The sequence below is a fragment of the Corvus kubaryi genome, unplaced genomic scaffold, assembly GCF_017639235.1.
Source record: "Corvus kubaryi isolate FWS band 111438036 unplaced genomic scaffold, C.kubaryi_AGA036_p1.0 split1-37296, whole genome shotgun sequence".
Taxonomy (NCBI): domain Eukaryota; kingdom Metazoa; phylum Chordata; class Aves; order Passeriformes; family Corvidae; genus Corvus; species Corvus kubaryi.
Window position 1 is genome coordinate 4,159,998 of NW_024582075.1, and position 17,486 is coordinate 4,177,483.

The 17,486-nt window shown below is 36.3% G+C and overlaps 1 protein-coding gene across 3 annotated transcripts in view; it reads right to left on the reverse strand.

The window, feature by feature from the left end:
* COMMD10 (COMM domain containing 10) overlaps nt 1–17,486 on the reverse strand; it is a 109,094-nt gene that overhangs the window by 16,795 nt on the left and 74,813 nt on the right. Inside the window, exon 6 of one of the 3 annotated variants that reach the window (XR_006013555.1) lies at nt 1,470–1,495. The exons of 1 other annotated variant lie outside the window; for it this stretch is intronic. Coding sequence is in view for 1 of the 2 variants with exons in the window: in XM_042012802.1 (XP_041868736.1) it covers nt 4,975–4,989 (15 nt within the window). In the remaining variant the exon portion in view is untranslated. Of the gene's footprint in view, nt 1–1,469; nt 1,496–4,959; nt 4,990–17,486 lie in introns of those variants that run through there. One more of the 3 variants, XM_042012802.1, reaches the window with a different exon arrangement.

Here is a 17,486-nt window from a genome sequence, read left to right on the forward strand (position 1 = left end):
AGGGGCAGGGAAACCCCGTGTCTCCCCCCCAGGGCCCGTCTCCCAGGGCTCCATGGCAGGGGGAGGAGACCCCAACAGAAAAAGGCACCCAAAATAAATAAACTCATTGTAGAGATGATTTCTAACAAAAATGAAATATGCTCAAGGGCATCCACATTTTATGTAAATGCTTAGCATGAAATTATTTTATTATGGTTAAGATAAATATCAGTGGACAAAAGTGGGGAATGGAACAGGGTAAAAGTATCAGTTTTTAGTGTATTAATTCAACTAATACTACACCAGTGGAGACTAGAAGAGCTACAATTGTGTACACAAGTGTATAAAAATGTACACAAGTGAGCTTTCCAGCATCCATGAGAACTTACCAAAGGCACACTACATTTGTTCACAGGTTTGTGTGTCGTCTGCAGCACAGCATGAGATTAGACTGGCTATACAGTCTAATGCTTTCTTGGTAAATTTACCTAGCTCTGATGTTCAGTTCTCCCTTTTGCAGAAAGATGAAATGACTTGCCAAGACTTCTGCTGACTTCATTTTCCTCTTGATCCGCAACACTAACAGCTGAAGTTTTAAAAGTGGCACTTCTGAAAAAACTTAGGAGACTGTAAGAGTGGTAACTTGCCTCATACATAATCTCCTACTAGCAGTTTATATTTTTTACTAGGAGTAAAGTGCAGATCTGAATAAATCAGTAAATTCAGTTTCCTCATGTTGTAATGAGCTGTAACACCTTGATTCTTCAGACATTTTTATGTATTTTCAATCCAAATCTGGACATCTTTTGCATGAGAGATGATGTGAACTTCTATACTACCTAGATGCTACTTTCATAGTCCAACAGAAAGTAGTAAGTCACACGACGTATTTCTAAAAAAAACCCTCATCCCTACAATACAAAAAAGTTTCTATCAAAAAATTAAGTGAAACCTTATTTGAAAATTACTTGCTTTTCAAATAATCCAATTAATTAACACACAGGTTTTAGGCAAATCCGTCCATTTCAAAAGACAATTAATATCTCTGCACAGAACATTAAGTCTTACATGGCCATAGGAGCACCAACACTTAAGTTCAATACTGTACCATCTTGCTAGAGGGAAAATGTAGAGTAGTTCTTTTGTAAACGCTATTAAAAATGTATGAGATATTTTTTGGTTTGGAAAATTTAATTTTTTTAATCCATAACCCTTAAATGTCACACACACTGAAAACCCACACGCATTCTAAGCAAAGCAGATCAGAAGCAGGCAGCATATATTAATAACAATGGAGCTATTAGCATGGAATCAGAATGCCAGTCTTAACATGAGCAGGTCACATGTCTTGTACAGCAAGCAGACTGACAGTACAAATTTTCTCAATATGCAAACCTTTTGTCCCAAACTACTTTTGTGAAAATTGTGACACGTGCATTTTATACAGTCAGGATAAAACAAGTAAGTGTCATTATTTTTATAACACATACCTGTATTTGGTTTTGCCCAAGTAGAACTGACAGAGAACAGAAAAAATAAATAGGGAAAAAATTACCATTAAACAAAACTAAGATAGAAAATGCTTTTTTTTTCCTGTATTAGAAATTATTTCAAAAAGAGACTTTGACGCATGTTACAGGAATATCTAGTAATACTATGGAAGCTAGAGATACAATCTTGGAGAAGGAAGCCATTTTCATCATAGAATCACAGACTGGCTTGTGTTGGAAGGAACCCTAAGTGTCATCTCGTTCCAACCTCTCTGCAGTGGGCAAGGATGTCATTCACTGGATCAGGTTGCTCAGGAACCCATCCAACCTGGCCTTGAATATTTCCAGGGATAGAAAGTGCAACGGATTTTCTTTTTGCAATATTAGAAAATCAAAGAATTATGAAAAACACAGGCATATTTGATGCTTGACTCCATTCCTAATCCAAGTTGATCCTAAAGCCCTCTACAAACTTTTCAAACTTGAAATCACCTCAGTGGTCCAGAGAGAAACACCTTTTGTCATGTTCTGCTAACCAGAATTTCAATTCCATTTAAATTCCACCAATTTCAATTGATAATCACTCTTCAGACTTCCTCTTCTCCCTTTATGCATTTGCAGGTTAAGTATTTCAAACACTTTGGTATTGCTGTCAAAAGTCCTTGAAACTACCTGTTGAAACAGTGTGTCTGGCCCTCAAAAGTCGTCAAATACGAATTTATTTTTCACAGATCTACTTACATTATCAAAAGAACCCTTCTATCATGTCTTTAATTGACAACATAAACTTGGAAATACACTCTTGGTCATTAAAATTTTTGTTTGGTGTTACAGAATTAGACCAAACTGGTGCTTCAGTTTAATTCTATCTCAGAACACAAAACCTGACCAATTCTCAAGCAAGTCACCCCATGGGTCAAAATGCCAGAAATTATGGAACAAAGATTTGGAATGAAAAATGTAAAGGAAATATGCCAGAAAAGTTTCCTTTAAAAGATAATTAGCTTTCCAGATTAAAAAATATATAATACTTTCAGATTTCTTGTTTCACTGTGAACCCAATGGCTTTAAAGGCAGTATCTGTGCGTTCCCATCAGGCACCCTTTCAGAATTCAATTGGATTTCTTGAGTCTTATGTGAATTTGTCTATAAACCTCAACAGACCTCTATTCATAAGCTTGTCCCATCTTTCCTTAAATTCACATAAAAAGTTTGCAACCGCAATTTTGGGCACAGCTTTCCAAAGGATTATTGTTTACATGACCGTACCAACATTTTAGCTTCAATTAAAAACACTTCCTAGTGTATCAGCTCAATTTATAAAGTTAGTATGAGTCAATGACAGTTGTATTGCTAATCTCTAAATGCCTTCCCTCCATCTGTTAATTGTCACGCCATTGTCAAATTGAGGGGAACATATTAAGTTGCTGCTTAAAGGTTATTCTGCATTTTATCCACTCAGCTTTAGAATGATACTGTTTTATAATGCAATAACGAGGAATTTGCCTGAACTCCCAAAGCACTCTAACTCTCAGTTCTGTTTTCTTCCACTTTTATTCCAGTTTCGCTTTACTGAAGAATCTAGTTTTCTCTCTATACACAGAACTCTCAGTTTGTGAGGTCTTCCCTTCCTTTCAGGAAAAAAAACATGCTTAACTCCAGGAACATGCAGAATATTACTTTGAAATGTGAATGAACTTTAGAAAAGAATGATTTCCTGCTTTTAGTTCTATTTTCAAAAGTAAGAATCCATGTGAGTAAAGAAAAAAATATGATGATGATGATGATTATGAAATTACATTGGTAATGAAACAGAATTATTGCTCACCACCAACCCTCTTGCAAACAGGCATTTTTTTCTACAATATTTTTTTCAACATCTGGATAATTCCTTCAATTTTGAATTCCCATTCCTGAAGTCCCCTTTTTTATAAAATGGTTGCTGTTCTTTCGAATTAGGAATTCCAGAACATTATAGTATTTTTAAGTAAACACAAAGTACAGTCATTGATTCAATCGTAGTTTCTGCAGATTTAGTACATATTGTTTCTTCAACACTTACACTTTTCAAATTTAAGAACCCAATGATCCCTTTTTCTATCACATATTGGATAAAAATAAATGTGTTAACTATTAATAAAATTACAATTACAGTAAAAAAATCTTATTCAGACTACAAAAAGGATGTAACTGATTTATTTTTTTGCTGCTGAAGTGCCTACTGCTTCTCTAGATGGTAAAATACTTTTACTTCCTTGCGCAACCCCCTTGTGCAAGGTTATCACTTCAATTCATCTACTCACTCCTTTTATTTCATTAAAATGTAGTCTGCTGCTCTACTGTAGAAGTTCCCAATCTGCTGCTAAACACTAGACTTTGCCTAAACATGTCTAAATATGCTTCAAGATTTCATACAGCTTTAGGTGACAGCAGATTAAAGTAAAAAAGGATTTCCACCTAGACAAATCTGATAATGACTTTCTATCGTTGTCAACTGTTTATCAGCTTATGTTAAAAGACAGCTGATTTCTATGCATATGCAACTGGTTAAAGCAGCACAGTTCAAGAGAGTTCAGCTGACATACTTTTATCCGTAAGAAGCAAACTGGGTCATGTGAGTCAACTTTTCAAATCCACAAAGACTTTCAGGCAGAAGAATGTAGTTGCATGTTATATTCTCGTAATAGCTTAGCCTCTTCAAACCATTACAAAGCTGGGTATGCATCTGCATGGTAGGAAGCACTATCCCAAAACTGAATGTGCAACAGGTTTTCTTTCTTCTACCAACATTTCAGAGTTTTTTCAATAAAAAAGCAACAACTTGTCTAAATTTAGTATGTAAAAGAATTCATAGTTCTTGAAAAGTATTTAATCCCAAATACATTTTATAGCACACAAAATACTTTTTAGAGCATTAATACTCATTAAATTGCTTTATGTTTTTACAACAATCAAGAACACTTTATTACTGGATTGGGGGTTGTTTTGTTTGTTGCAGGGGTTCTGTTTGGTTGGTTGGTTCTTTGTTTTAGAATCTAAGCAGCTAAAATTTTATCTAAAGGAATATGGGTAGACCCTTCAAATTTCTTAGTCACAGATGGAGTTTACTGTAAGCTAAACAAGAATAATATTGGAACATTCACATATGTCAACATTTAAATCCAATTTATTTACTTTCTAAGGTTGTATCTTTTTCCCCACCATAAGCAGTGTGATGTCCTTCACCAAGGCTTCTACTTATCATGTAAAACTTCTAATTAAGAACAAAGAAATATTTTCATAACATTTAACATAATTCTGTGATTTTTGTTGGCAATTGTATTAACGTAACTCTAATTAACACTAAGGTTTTTGATAAATATATATGTCCACTGTTTTTTTATAGAACTAAACAACAGGCAAGCTTATTATTTTCCTAATACAAAAAAAAAAAAAAAAGACAAGAACACTATACAGCCAAAATTTACTGTAATGACTTGATGAATCTTGAGTCGTAAAATAACACTCAATGTTTAGTGCTCTGCAGGAAAGCAGAGAAATGAGACGTAAAAGAGGAAAAAAGTCTACAAGACATACTCTGCATATAGGGAAATATTTTAAGATGCTGAAAGTGATTTTCTCTCTCTGAGTATGTGTCACAGCATTTTTCAGGAACAGTATCTACACCTAAGTAATTGTTAACATTAGCATAACAGTTTTAAATTCGTTTTGATTCAAGTCTGTTATGCTCACAGAATTCAGCACAACAGAAGTACAGTTCCAGCTGAAGATCTTGCTTTGTCTCCTCAGCTCCCTTTGCAAGAGTCTCAAGCACAGGCTGCAGAGACAATCTTTGTTCTTCATTTAGCCACCTCTCCTTGTTGACAGCTTTGTTTTTTGATTTCTGTCTTTACAGCAATGAAGAAAACAAAGATCATGTTGAATGAACCTTATTGACTTGGTCCTTCTGTATAGAAGTAGTTTAGTATTTGATAACTCGCAAATTTACTGGCACTTGTGTAACAAAAACCAGCTCAACATTTGGACAGCTTATGATTTCACAGTGCATCTGCAGAGGTCATACATAATACATACTTTTCTGAGGTTTGTCCAAATAAAAGGAACTGAACAAACGGCAATCTGAGCTGATGACATTGACGTAATCATAGCTGGAAAATGTAATGCTGCACTGAATATGTCAAAATTATATTGCAATAACCAGTTTGAATATTTAGAAAGTTCAACAAATCCAGTGCCCATATATGCAGAGAAATATTATATATAGTATTCTACATCATCAAGCACAAAGTGTACACGGCGTTCAGAAAGAGAAAGGGAATACAGATCCTAAGGAGTACTGAGAACTTTGTATTTAACACCACATCACTGGTATAATGCTACACTGCAAAATGCAGAGAAGAGTGGTCAGTACAAAGGCAGGGAGAAAATTAGAAGTAATTAATTATTGAGATGCTTGGAGATGGTTTACCTCAGCACCCCCAAATTTCTTCAAAGTGCAGGATTCCTTAAGTTTATTACAGAGCATAAATACAACAGGAGCTTAAATGCGACTGAGAGAGAAAGAAGAGGGTAAAAAAACATTGGAAAGAAAACAAATGGACATAAATTAGCCAAATATTCACCTCAAATCGAAATGAAGATTCCTGAACACTGTGACAGAGAAGCCTGGAAGAGTCTTGCCATCAAAGTAACGGGGAAAAAAATCTGAATTAATTTTATAATGAAGATCAGAGAACTTACAAAGGTGCTATATGACAGAGCAATCTAATGAAAGCAAGGAAATAATAGCAGATGTTTAGCTCCAGATTCTTAAATTCTCACCTAAAGAGTGATGCACCCTAAATCAAGAAGACATCTCTGAGTGCTATATCACTAAACATATTAGTTTCTCAAAGCATGCTAAATATTAAGCCAGATCAAAAATAAATCAAAAATCCACTGGATATTGACAGCTACCGTCAGCTAGTGCCACAAGCCTCCACTGCAACTTAAAATCATGATGCTCAAAACAAGCAAGCAGCCACCAACATACCTTACTCTCTCCCCACTGATTGCAATGCTGTTGCCAATATGACCCAAGATGACATAAAGCTTTCAGTTCTACATCCAACACATCATCAATACCAACATGTACCTTAACTTTATCACACCTACAAAATCCCAGAAGTAGGCTTTCTACTACTGTGAAGTGACAGAATAGTGTATCAGATTGTCAGTCCATTTGTTTATTTTGCTTCAGTATATGTGACAGCTTGTAAGATAAAAATCCACTCTGCCCAGACTCTCAGTTTTGTGTACCATGCCCGAGATGATGTGTACTGTAAGCAGCATCTCTCCCACACCTAATTTTCCAGCAAACATCCTAAACAACGTTAGACTCAGTGATGTCAGAAATAGCTTCAGGGAATATTGTGTATTGTCACTGTGAAACAGGCACAGCAGGTTACTTCAGAGAATAATCTTTTTCATTAAAATTTTAAGAAGTGAAATATCATTAGATGATTCATTCCCTGCAATCTGTATTGTTTTGTAAAATAATTGAAAAAGGAGTTCATTGACCCATGTTTTACTTTTTTTTCCCCTCTAATTCTCTTGGGTGCAGAGGAAAGAAAGTCTTCAAAACTCTCCAAAGCAGTTTGTTTTATTCCTCCATTTGAGATGAGTCCCAAAAGGGCCAGTCTGTAGCTAAATGAACACATGCAGAATATTTAATTTTGCTACCATCATAGCACTGATTTCCACACAACAGAAAGAAAACATTCTCAGTCAGCTCTTGTCCAAATTGAAAATCTCCAATCTTCCTATCTGTTTCCATATAATCTCATCTCCTACAGCCTATTGCTTCTGCACCAAAAAACCCTGAAGCTTTCTTTATTCAAATTTTTTTTTAAACGCTGTCTTCTGATGCTTTTTTCAGATACACAAGAGAAACTAATTTTAATTTTCTTCTTGTGCTTTCATTCAGCTAATGGATATAAAAAGAACATTTAAACTGCAAAGCTGAATTCAGGAGATTTTGTAGAAGGATCCTGTCACACTTCAGTAATTGTATATAACTAAACAATCTGCACTTGAGTGAAAATAAGTTTAAGGTTTTTAATGAAAGTTCCCCCAAATAGTAAGAAAGGTTTCCCATTCCTCAAAAATTGCTTTGAAGACTGAGGACCTGTGTGAGGCACACTCTGATTTCTAAAAGCAAATTTGTAAAGCAGTAATGTGTAGTAGTATCTTTAGCAGTTTTGCAGGTTTTTTTATTTACAAGAAAGAGGAGGTATAAATAAAACAATGACAAAGCCAGCAAATTCCTCATCAGGTGCATGTCTGTATGAACAAATATGGAGTAAATAGTAAATTCATATATCAGAGACCATGAGCACTAAAAAAAATTAAATAAAAGACTATGCAAATTCAAGCTACGTGGTTCATGGAAGCCACAGTTTAGGACCATGTCTGAATGGAAAAAAAAGAAAAGGGACATTGTGCTTTCAAATATATTTGGAAAAGAGCAGTGTTTCTCAGCACAAGTCAAAAGCTACCACAATATACAGCCACTAAACAAAATGCCTATCTTTACATGCTACTTTCAAGGATCACTCTGTTGAGAACAGGAGATTCAAAAGAGGCAACATGTGTAAAGTATACATTGTAGATTTGATACAGAGGAAGGGAGCAGTTCCAGCATGTGAGAACAATATCGAGTTAAAAAAATTTGAACATGTCTTCAAATGATCACAAGGAGTTGGTGGTGAAAGATTTACAAGATTTTGTTACTATTTTTATTTTTATATAACTGATATTTCAATATTGTCCTTCATTCTAAATCAAAATTTACTGTACTGCTAGATGCGGATGTTTGCATAACTACCGTAACTCCCAGGATAATGGATGATGTAGTATTACAGTCTTAGTACTACAGTACTGAATTTGAATAGAGACATACAAGAATGAAGCAGAACAGAAAAGAGGGCCTCTGGCCACCTGCTTTTCTTGACTCCTCTCAGCTATCTTTCCTTCTCTAAATAATAAATCTGCTCTATCACACTAACAGGAGTAATTTTTCAAAACATCCACTTCGGGATATAGCATTTCCAAATAGAAATACCAAATCTAGGCAGACAAGGGAAGAGAAAGAAAGGAAGACAATCTAATGAGAGTAGCTATTCACCTGGCTTTTTATTTGTTCATTCTTGATGTGCTTTGGGATATATTGTTTAATTATTATTACACAAAGATAGAGATTGTGCTCCAGGTAATCTTTGTAAAAATTCAGTCAGGAACATGCACATCAATCATGCTCTGATTGCCAGTAAGTCTCATCAAGCTTTACAGTGTATTTGGAAACAGGACAAACTATTCTTCCCTTCACTGGCATGCCAGTAATTAAAATAAAAATAATTAATTGAGATCAAGTGTTTGCTGTGAAGCTCTGTAGTTTTAAAAAACCTTAAACCAGGAGCTTAGAAGTGGAACAAATATTCAAGAATAGAAACTTAAGCATGCAAATGTTTTGAGATTTTAACTACTAAACATGGGAAAACTTGGGTGGCACACTGCCTTGCAAACTGTTGATAGTGATCCGTCACAGGGCAAATCAGGATTAAAATGTAAGAATTAGAAATTACTTACAACCTCTTTCCTATGCCCAGTGTCTTTCTTTTCCCTCAAATTTTCAAAACATTTCTAAATGAACTGCAAAACATTTTATACTGTTTCAAGCTCCTTCTTGGAACAAACACCCAAATCCTTATTTCTTCTGGATATTTTGGGTTTCTGACCTCACTTCAGAAACAGCATTGTAGACACACAAATGCCAAGGTATCACCAACTTCCAATCTCCTAAATTTTTTTCTTCTCCAGGCTCAAAAGAATTTAAGCTTTTAATACAGACAGTTAAGAATGTTTCAGTATAGCAACTTTCCGGTCAAAAATGCTGAATATGACATGTCCCTGCAAAAAACTTAAATTCTAACAAAAGTTTACCTAGAAACATGCCTGCTCTTCTGACTGCTGCTCTGCCTGCTTCCCTGGGCCTGAAGACTGTCAAGGACACAAGGCCAGTGAGGTACCCACATTCTCTACCAATCTCTCCAGAGGGCTGCTGCAGAGCAAAAAGTACTGAGACAGCCACAGGTTGGGATTTCCAAACCAGTGCCACCCCTGTCTTGTGGGCAATGAAGATCCTGGGTTTCTGAGCTCCGAGCCTGAAAGCAGCACCTCCGGGGCCTGCTGGAAGCTCTGGCCAACAGGCTGTCTGGTGGCCAGCCAGATCCTCAAGGCTACCAGTGCTTCTCAGTGACAGCTGGCCAAACACCTGCTAGTCTGCCATGCAGGGTTAGCCTACAAAGTCATCTGGGTCATCTTGGGATCTGGTAAGTTCCTCTGTAAGAAACCAAGATCCCTATCTGTACATGACTTTCCCACACCTACTGTTAGGTGTGGGAAGGCTTTGTAGTTACTACAGCCTCAGCCTGCTTGATAAAGACAACGGGCTTTTGTTGCAAAGGACAAAGCAAAGTAAGTATCTGGTCTTCATCTGTGTTACTGGTGGGGTTTTGAACTACTTAAAAACAATATAAAAGAACATGCAATACATTAATCTTTTTGCTCCCTCGCCCCTTCACTGGGACTTGATTTTGTACTCTCTAAGGCTACTGCTTTAATCATATTTGTGGTATCATCCAAGAGAACCAGTCTGCCCCTTAAAATTTGGATTGGACACAAAATTCAGGCTGTTATTACTTATACTTCAGGTAAAACATTTGAACAGCAAAAGACGTTACATATACTATGACATGTTGGATCCAGAAATCCTGACCATGTATGAAATATCTACCAACCAAATCTGAATGGTAAAATCAAATAAACAATGTTCATTAAATAACAGATTGCTTTAGATACTTTCATTTAAAATGGACCAAAGAAGCGTGGAAAAAAAGCCTTACAGTCACGCATTGTATCTGTTGCAATACAAGTAACACATACACAGCTTAAAAACAATAGTGAAATTTTAAGTTTCTGAGGACAACCAGTAAACTAGGAAAAATAGGGTGGTTTCTTAAGCAAAATAAGCTTTAAAATTAAGTAGAAATACACTGTGCTGAAAATGGATGAGAAGCTGGTGAGGTATCCAGTAATGATGCATTTAAATAAGCAATTTGGCTAGAATTTGCAGTCATCTGTGAATAATTTATCAAATTGAGTAAAGCAGCTCAAAAGAGTACACTGGCTAAAACAGCTGAATATTCTTGCAGTGACAAAATTCAAAGTCTCCCTCAGTTTCAGTTCCTTTTCTTCTAAATCCATAAAATCAGTGAGAACATTCCAGTACACTGCCTAGGTGACAGCTGATCACAGACTATATTTTCCTCCAAAATATTCCTGAATAAAGACTGTAAAAATGGTAAAAGGCTTTCTTCTTTCTCTGAGAAAACAAAACAAACACAAAATACAACTACTAAGGAATCACACACGTTCACATTCAGACAACAGGCTCTTCACACATGCTGCAAAGCATGACAAGAGCCTGAGATCAGGTACACTGTCTTATCCCACAAGTCATACAGACTCCTGTTCTCAGCAGCCTACGCACAACCTGTATCATAACACAGTCTTTATGTATTAACTGTCCAGAATTAAAAAAAAATAAAATTCATACACTGTATTCAGACTGGTTTGATTTGATTTTTTAAGTATTTTCAATTCTAGCCTTACTGGTGAGAAGAAATCATAGAATTATGAAATGGTTTGGGTTGGAAAGGAGTTTTAAGCATCATCTAGTCCAACCCCCTGGAAATGAGCAGGGACATCTCCAACTAGATCAGGTTATCCAAAACCCATCCAACGCTGCAGAAGAACAATACATTCTAGCTAGTTATAAAAGAACTCACTCTGTAAGACAAGTGTGAATAGCTTTTGCACCTTATCACTGTCCTGTGATCAGGAAAAGCATATTTATTGCAATGAACTGTAGAGCCCAAGGCCCCTACTAAATCTCTAATTACAACATACTTTTATTTATACCACAGGGCTTATTATCCTTAGCAAGCATGCTTACCTGGAACATGATGGCAGAGAGCAACTTATTTCAAGCATTTCAATATTGAGTCCCTTCTTTTCTATCTGTAGTTTAGCCATCATAAATATGCTTTCACCCAAATACAAAAAACTCCAGTTTCTTGCACCCTGCCTTTAATATAATGCAACGTTTTGCTATCCCTCAGTAATGCAGCTCACCAAAAAAATCTTATCCCCCCCATTCCAAACACAAGCAGACTTCACTCAAATTTGTAAGCTCCCATCTCTCCACTAAATTTCTCAAATGTAGCTTCCAAAAAGGGAATACCATCATCTTTTTACTGTTTATCCAGATCATGTAACAATTCATAAAAAACCCCAACATTTAACCCTTAACATTAAAGCATTTCAAATGCTTAAACCAAAATCTTGATGCCCTACTGAGCATGGAAAAGTCTGAAAAAACTGTCTCTACTTTGTGAAGCCCATGGATGGGCTCTCCTCAAAATACTGAACATCAAGGTGAACAAAGTACATACTGACATGATCAAAGTATTTAGTTTAACAAAGCCAAATGACTCCACATAAGAAAGTTCTACAATATTACGCTTATCAGCAGAACAAAATGGCATTGCTCAGTATGTCATGGGTGAAATATGTTTTAAGATTAAGACAAAATTAATTTTCCTAATTAAAAAAAAACCATAAAAATGCTCCACTTTACAGCTCTGAGGACAGAATACTGAAAAGGCCCTAAAGACTGTTAATTAAAAGACTTTCATTTGTCCTGCTGAAGAAAGCATTTAGATTACTGAATCCATGTAAAACTGATATAAGAATATTGACGTTAAGTGAGACAGAAGTTACATTTGCACAAAGAAATACTTTCCTGATCCAGAAAAAAATATATCATTAATTACTTTTTCTTCCCAGAACAAGTTTGAAAAAACTTTTACTGACTTAACCTGGTTTGACAGTAGTGATCATTGCAATGATTTAAAAGAAACTAAGTACATATATATATGTATATATAAAAAAATATGTGTTCTGAAACACATATGTGCTACTATAGATATTCAGACTATTTCAAATAAGGTAAGTTCTACTAATGCAATCTATAGTGTAGTGTATAGGCAGGATAAAAGAATAGGAGCAGGATGTATCACCCCTCAACAGCTACTTTTAAAAAGTTGTATTTGAAATGCAGCAAATTGAAGAAGTGAAAATTAATACAATCTTAATTCATGGGTACACAGATCATGAGTTAATTCTATTAAAATGTGAATAGAATTGTGTCAAAAAGAACAAACTTCCTTCATCGTTCTGGTTAAGTGAATTAAACTTTTCTTGATATATTCTCACCTGAGGCTCAAGAATGCATTACAAATGTCTAAACCAAGACTGGATAATGTATGTCTTGTGGCTTTTTCATATTATCATTTTAATTTTAAAAATATCTCAAGAGGTAAAAAAGCACTGAAGATGAAAGTATTTCTATTAAAAGAAAAAAGAAAGAAACCCCCACACAATTTAATTAGCTGAGAAATCAAAGCTTTGTTAAAAGTTGTAAATATAATAAAGATTATCACTCAGCCACAGAAAAAAAATTTCCCAGCATGCATTTGAAGAAGGATATTTAAATTCACAAAAAGATCAATTACTGTTTGCAAGGATAACTATGAAAGTTAATAGAGAGCATTGGCAAGCATTGTTCTCATAATAAGCCAGCAAAGTACCACGGATAAATTAATACAAAGCGTTAAGGCTTTAGAGACTATGGCTCTCCCAAAACACAGCTCAATCACATACAGAAAATTAACAGAGGAAGGGCATAACCAAGACTCTGAAAAAACACAGTCCTCAAGTTAATATGCAAACCCTTGCTACGTTTTGGCATTAGTGAGTACTCAAACCTCAAGTTCAACAAAAGTATTCTTCTTCAGCTCCTCTTAAGATCTCCCCTTAAGGCAACTCCTGTGCTAACTCCTCTTCATCTGAATTACAGCCTGTATGCACTTGCTGAGCCATGCACACAGGAAAACTTCACCAATCTTATACCTGGACCTAAATGGTATATTTTAAGAACCCTAGTGTTCTCTTTTAGATTTTCCTATGAAAAGTTAAGATGGAAAGAAATATGACAAAAAAACCACTCTTTAACTCTGTATGTTTTGAATTTTCACAAAGCTTAGTTAGTGCAGTTCAAGTGTGCCACTGGTGTCTCAAATGACTTTAGAGTCTGCCTCAGGCAATGAAAAATAATGTATTTATCACTTCAGCAATGGGATCTTGGTTATGAAGTCAGGGAGCTGCCAACAATCTCTGGGAATGGTTCAATGACAAGTGTTCATGGATAGGAAAACCTCTGCAATTAGTAGAGGTTGTCCATCTTTTGATTTCTTTGGAGCTCAAAGATGAACTCCTGAAGAAAGCTACTGTCTGAGAAACCCATACAGAAAGGACAGCCAAGAGGCCAGACTAGGGGCTTGAAAATTGCTACAAGATACATGAATAGATAAGAGAATGAACTAGAACAATGTGTTATTGTTTATGCTGTATTCACACATTTACATTCCAGCACATATTTGCAAACACTCCAGCTGCATTCACTATGTTAACACTCAGTGTGGCAACCAGTGGAGTTGTTAGTGAGAGCAGCTTGGAAGAGCTGCATCTTGTGATTTGAAAAGAGTATATATTTATCCCAAGGAATCAAGAATGCCTCCTTTCAGGGCTGAACTGAATTGATTGTGTGGGAAAAGTTCCCTAGAGATGAACAAAAATGCCTCCGTGTCATGGAATTACTAATAGCCTACTGGCATATATGACAATGAATCCTGAAAGTATAGCAATGGGTAAATGAAAGGAGCATCTCAGAATGAAACCCCAGGCAAGTCGGGTGAAATTTGTGAAGAGTAACCTCAGTGCTGGGAAAAGCCCCTATTTACCATACCTATTTAAAAATCCAAATTTTGCCAGGCAAACAGCCTAGGTGCTCTGTGCCCAGAGCTGTTAGAGCACCTGCAGAGGCTGTGTAGAGCATGTGAACATAGAGCAAGGCATCATTCCAGAAATGCAGAATTAAAATCCTATAGTGGAAGCCGAACACATTAAATCATGCACTTTCTGGTTTCTAGAGTCTTTGTATTAGCTATTCTCTACATCCTCAAAAACTACCGAGTTTCAATGAATAATCTTAACTCCATGTTAGTGAAGCTTTTATTCATTTATTTCCTTTGTCTTCAAAGCAACAGATTTCCTGGCAAACCCTTAATTCAGAGGCCTAATCCTTCTTTCCATTTATGTGAATTCTTTGAGGAGATACTTTTGAATACAGAATGCTCTAATTACCCTTTTCATTGCCCTTACATCATCCTCCCATTTCTCTGCTGTTCAGCACAGCCTGGTTCACACTCTTGAGGTATTCTCCCAGAAAGACAGATCTTAGTAAAGGTATGGAGAACTGAAAATCAGAGGATGCAAGAATAGCAAAGGATCAGCTTGCAAAAAAGCTGTAATTAAAGGGTTATGAAAGAGCAGGGATCAGCAGTACAAGAGGAAGATGGATAAAGGCAGGGCTTATGCCTTACGAAATTCTGACTTCATATTCTGCTCTTACAAGTTCATTATGCAGTTTGGGACAAAATGCTTAACACTTAACCACACCTGAAGTTACCCTGTGATTTGCCTGTGTATAAGCTACTATTGTTACAGTTCACAAGCAACTACAGAAATAACTCAGTCACCTTATCCAGCTTTGGAGAAGGTCCAAACTACCAAGCACTCCTCAGATTCAGAAAGCCTTTGATTGACAAATATAACATTATCACTGATATCTTCCTTCTTTAAACCAAGAATTTCACCAGTAATAATAAAGGATATGTTCTGTGGGACCTAAGCTTCTAACAGCCAACAGACTTCAGATGCTCTTCTTCGCATGCAACAGATCTGTCTAACCACACATGATTCAGTGTATGAGTTGTACGTGAAAATCAGAGGCTGAATGCACATTTATAAAATGCTGTTAGTCAAAACATTGAGCATCAGGTGTGAGCCCACCTCTCCCTCTCAGTATGGGGATCATACAACAAGCAAAACGCAAGCTTTCAGTGTTCCAGGAAGAAGGTACACACTGATGGTGATGGCTTCAGCCTCTGATATTTGTCCCCACCCTTAAGAGAAATCAGAGGTGTGTATGAGGGGAAAAAATGAATCAAGTCTCTTAAGAGCACAAAAATAAATCCAACCGGATGATTTCCACCAGACTTGTTAACATCTATGCAGGAAATCTGGCAGACTGTTGATCACTCTTAGGACGTGACCAGCTACGCGGAACCATCAAAGCTCAGAACTTAAAAACTCCAGAGAGGAACCAAACAGGTGCTCTAGGGATTTTTTTTGCCCAAAAAAAGGGGAAGTGTTTGATACCCATATACATTAGAAGCAGAAAACACAGTTTCTACATTTACCAACTTACAAGTAAAAATATTGCAGGCATTCTAACTAAAAAAAACCCCACCAAAACCCACATGTAAACATGAACTGCCAACACTATTTCACAACCAAAATTCTATCCAAGTTCTGTATTTTAGAATATTCAGGCTAACTGAAACAAAAAGTACCATAATTATAGCAAGCTGGTGTTCCATAATATTAATTATTATAATGACATTCAGATAAATAGATCAAACAATGATAACACAGACCCAAGGAAAATTACTCTTTCTTCAGTAATTTGGTATTGTTAAGACTTCACCACTTCTGACCTACACAAATTGCGTGTTCCTACATTTAGAGAAGACATTAAAAGAAAGTGTCTCCCTTACTTTTATTCCACAGCAGATAATGCTTGCACTTGAACAATAACAAGGAACAGCTGGAATCAGTTCAAGCAGTACCTTGGGTTGCAAACAGAGAAAATGCAGCTTCTTATTACATTGAGCAATTCCTGTTGCAATTTTAATAAATACTTTAATTAGGGAAAAAACCCACCAACATCTCAGCTACTGTATGAGGCTATTATATTCTTCCTGTTTTGTACACTATAAAAGTATTTGGAAATCAATATGACTCAAGAAGCACACGAAATACTGAAAATGGAAACACCAGTGGCTCAGCAGGATACTGCATCCTTGAACTTTTAAATGAGAATAGTTAAGAAGGAATAATTCCTGTAAAATATAGCACTTGCATCCAAACAATAACTTCTTTTATGGAGTTTCCAGAAAACTTATATAATTACCATTATATAATGGCACTAGGGGAAGCACTATTCCACTTGGTCAGCGTAAGGGGCAGAGCTCTAGAAAAAGATTACGTGTAACAGCATTTACCGAACCTCATCTCCTGCGAAGATTACTCTCCTTTTATAAGTCACGAGACACATAATAAAAATGCAAGATTTTCCATCAAAATGCAATTCATTAAGGAAATGTTCATTATTTTTCTCACTCCCTTATTCTTTCATCCAATTTGGGGAAATTTTTCTGCTCCCAGAGTACTTCTCTTTTACTTCACAATATCAAGTCCCTAAGTGAAGTAGTCTTTTTAGGGCCATCCCTACTGTCCTGGCTACATTCCTGTATCACTCAGTCTTCTCTGATTCTCAGGAGATTTGGTCACTACATTTCAGCATGTCAGTCATAGTCTAAAATTTACCTTTATTAAAAAGCTTCCACCAAGAAGTTTTGATTCATCGTTATAGCACCATAATGCACCACGTGGCTTGGAGGAAGATGAAAACCCCAGAGCCTGAGTTTACTCAGTGGAGGCTTGAGAGCTGCTGGACGACTAAGAAAGGGTAAAGAATCACACAGAAGGGGTCACTCAGGCTTGCTGAGGCAGAACAGCATTGTATTTATTAAATACTGCTCCTACTGCTTTATGCCATGAACTTGGATGCTTTCCTCAGCTGCCGGATTGCAGCCAAAGGCTGCTGCGATCAGCCATGCACCTCTCCAGCTACTTGGGGGAACTACAGTGGGGATTCCAAAGGAATTCAGA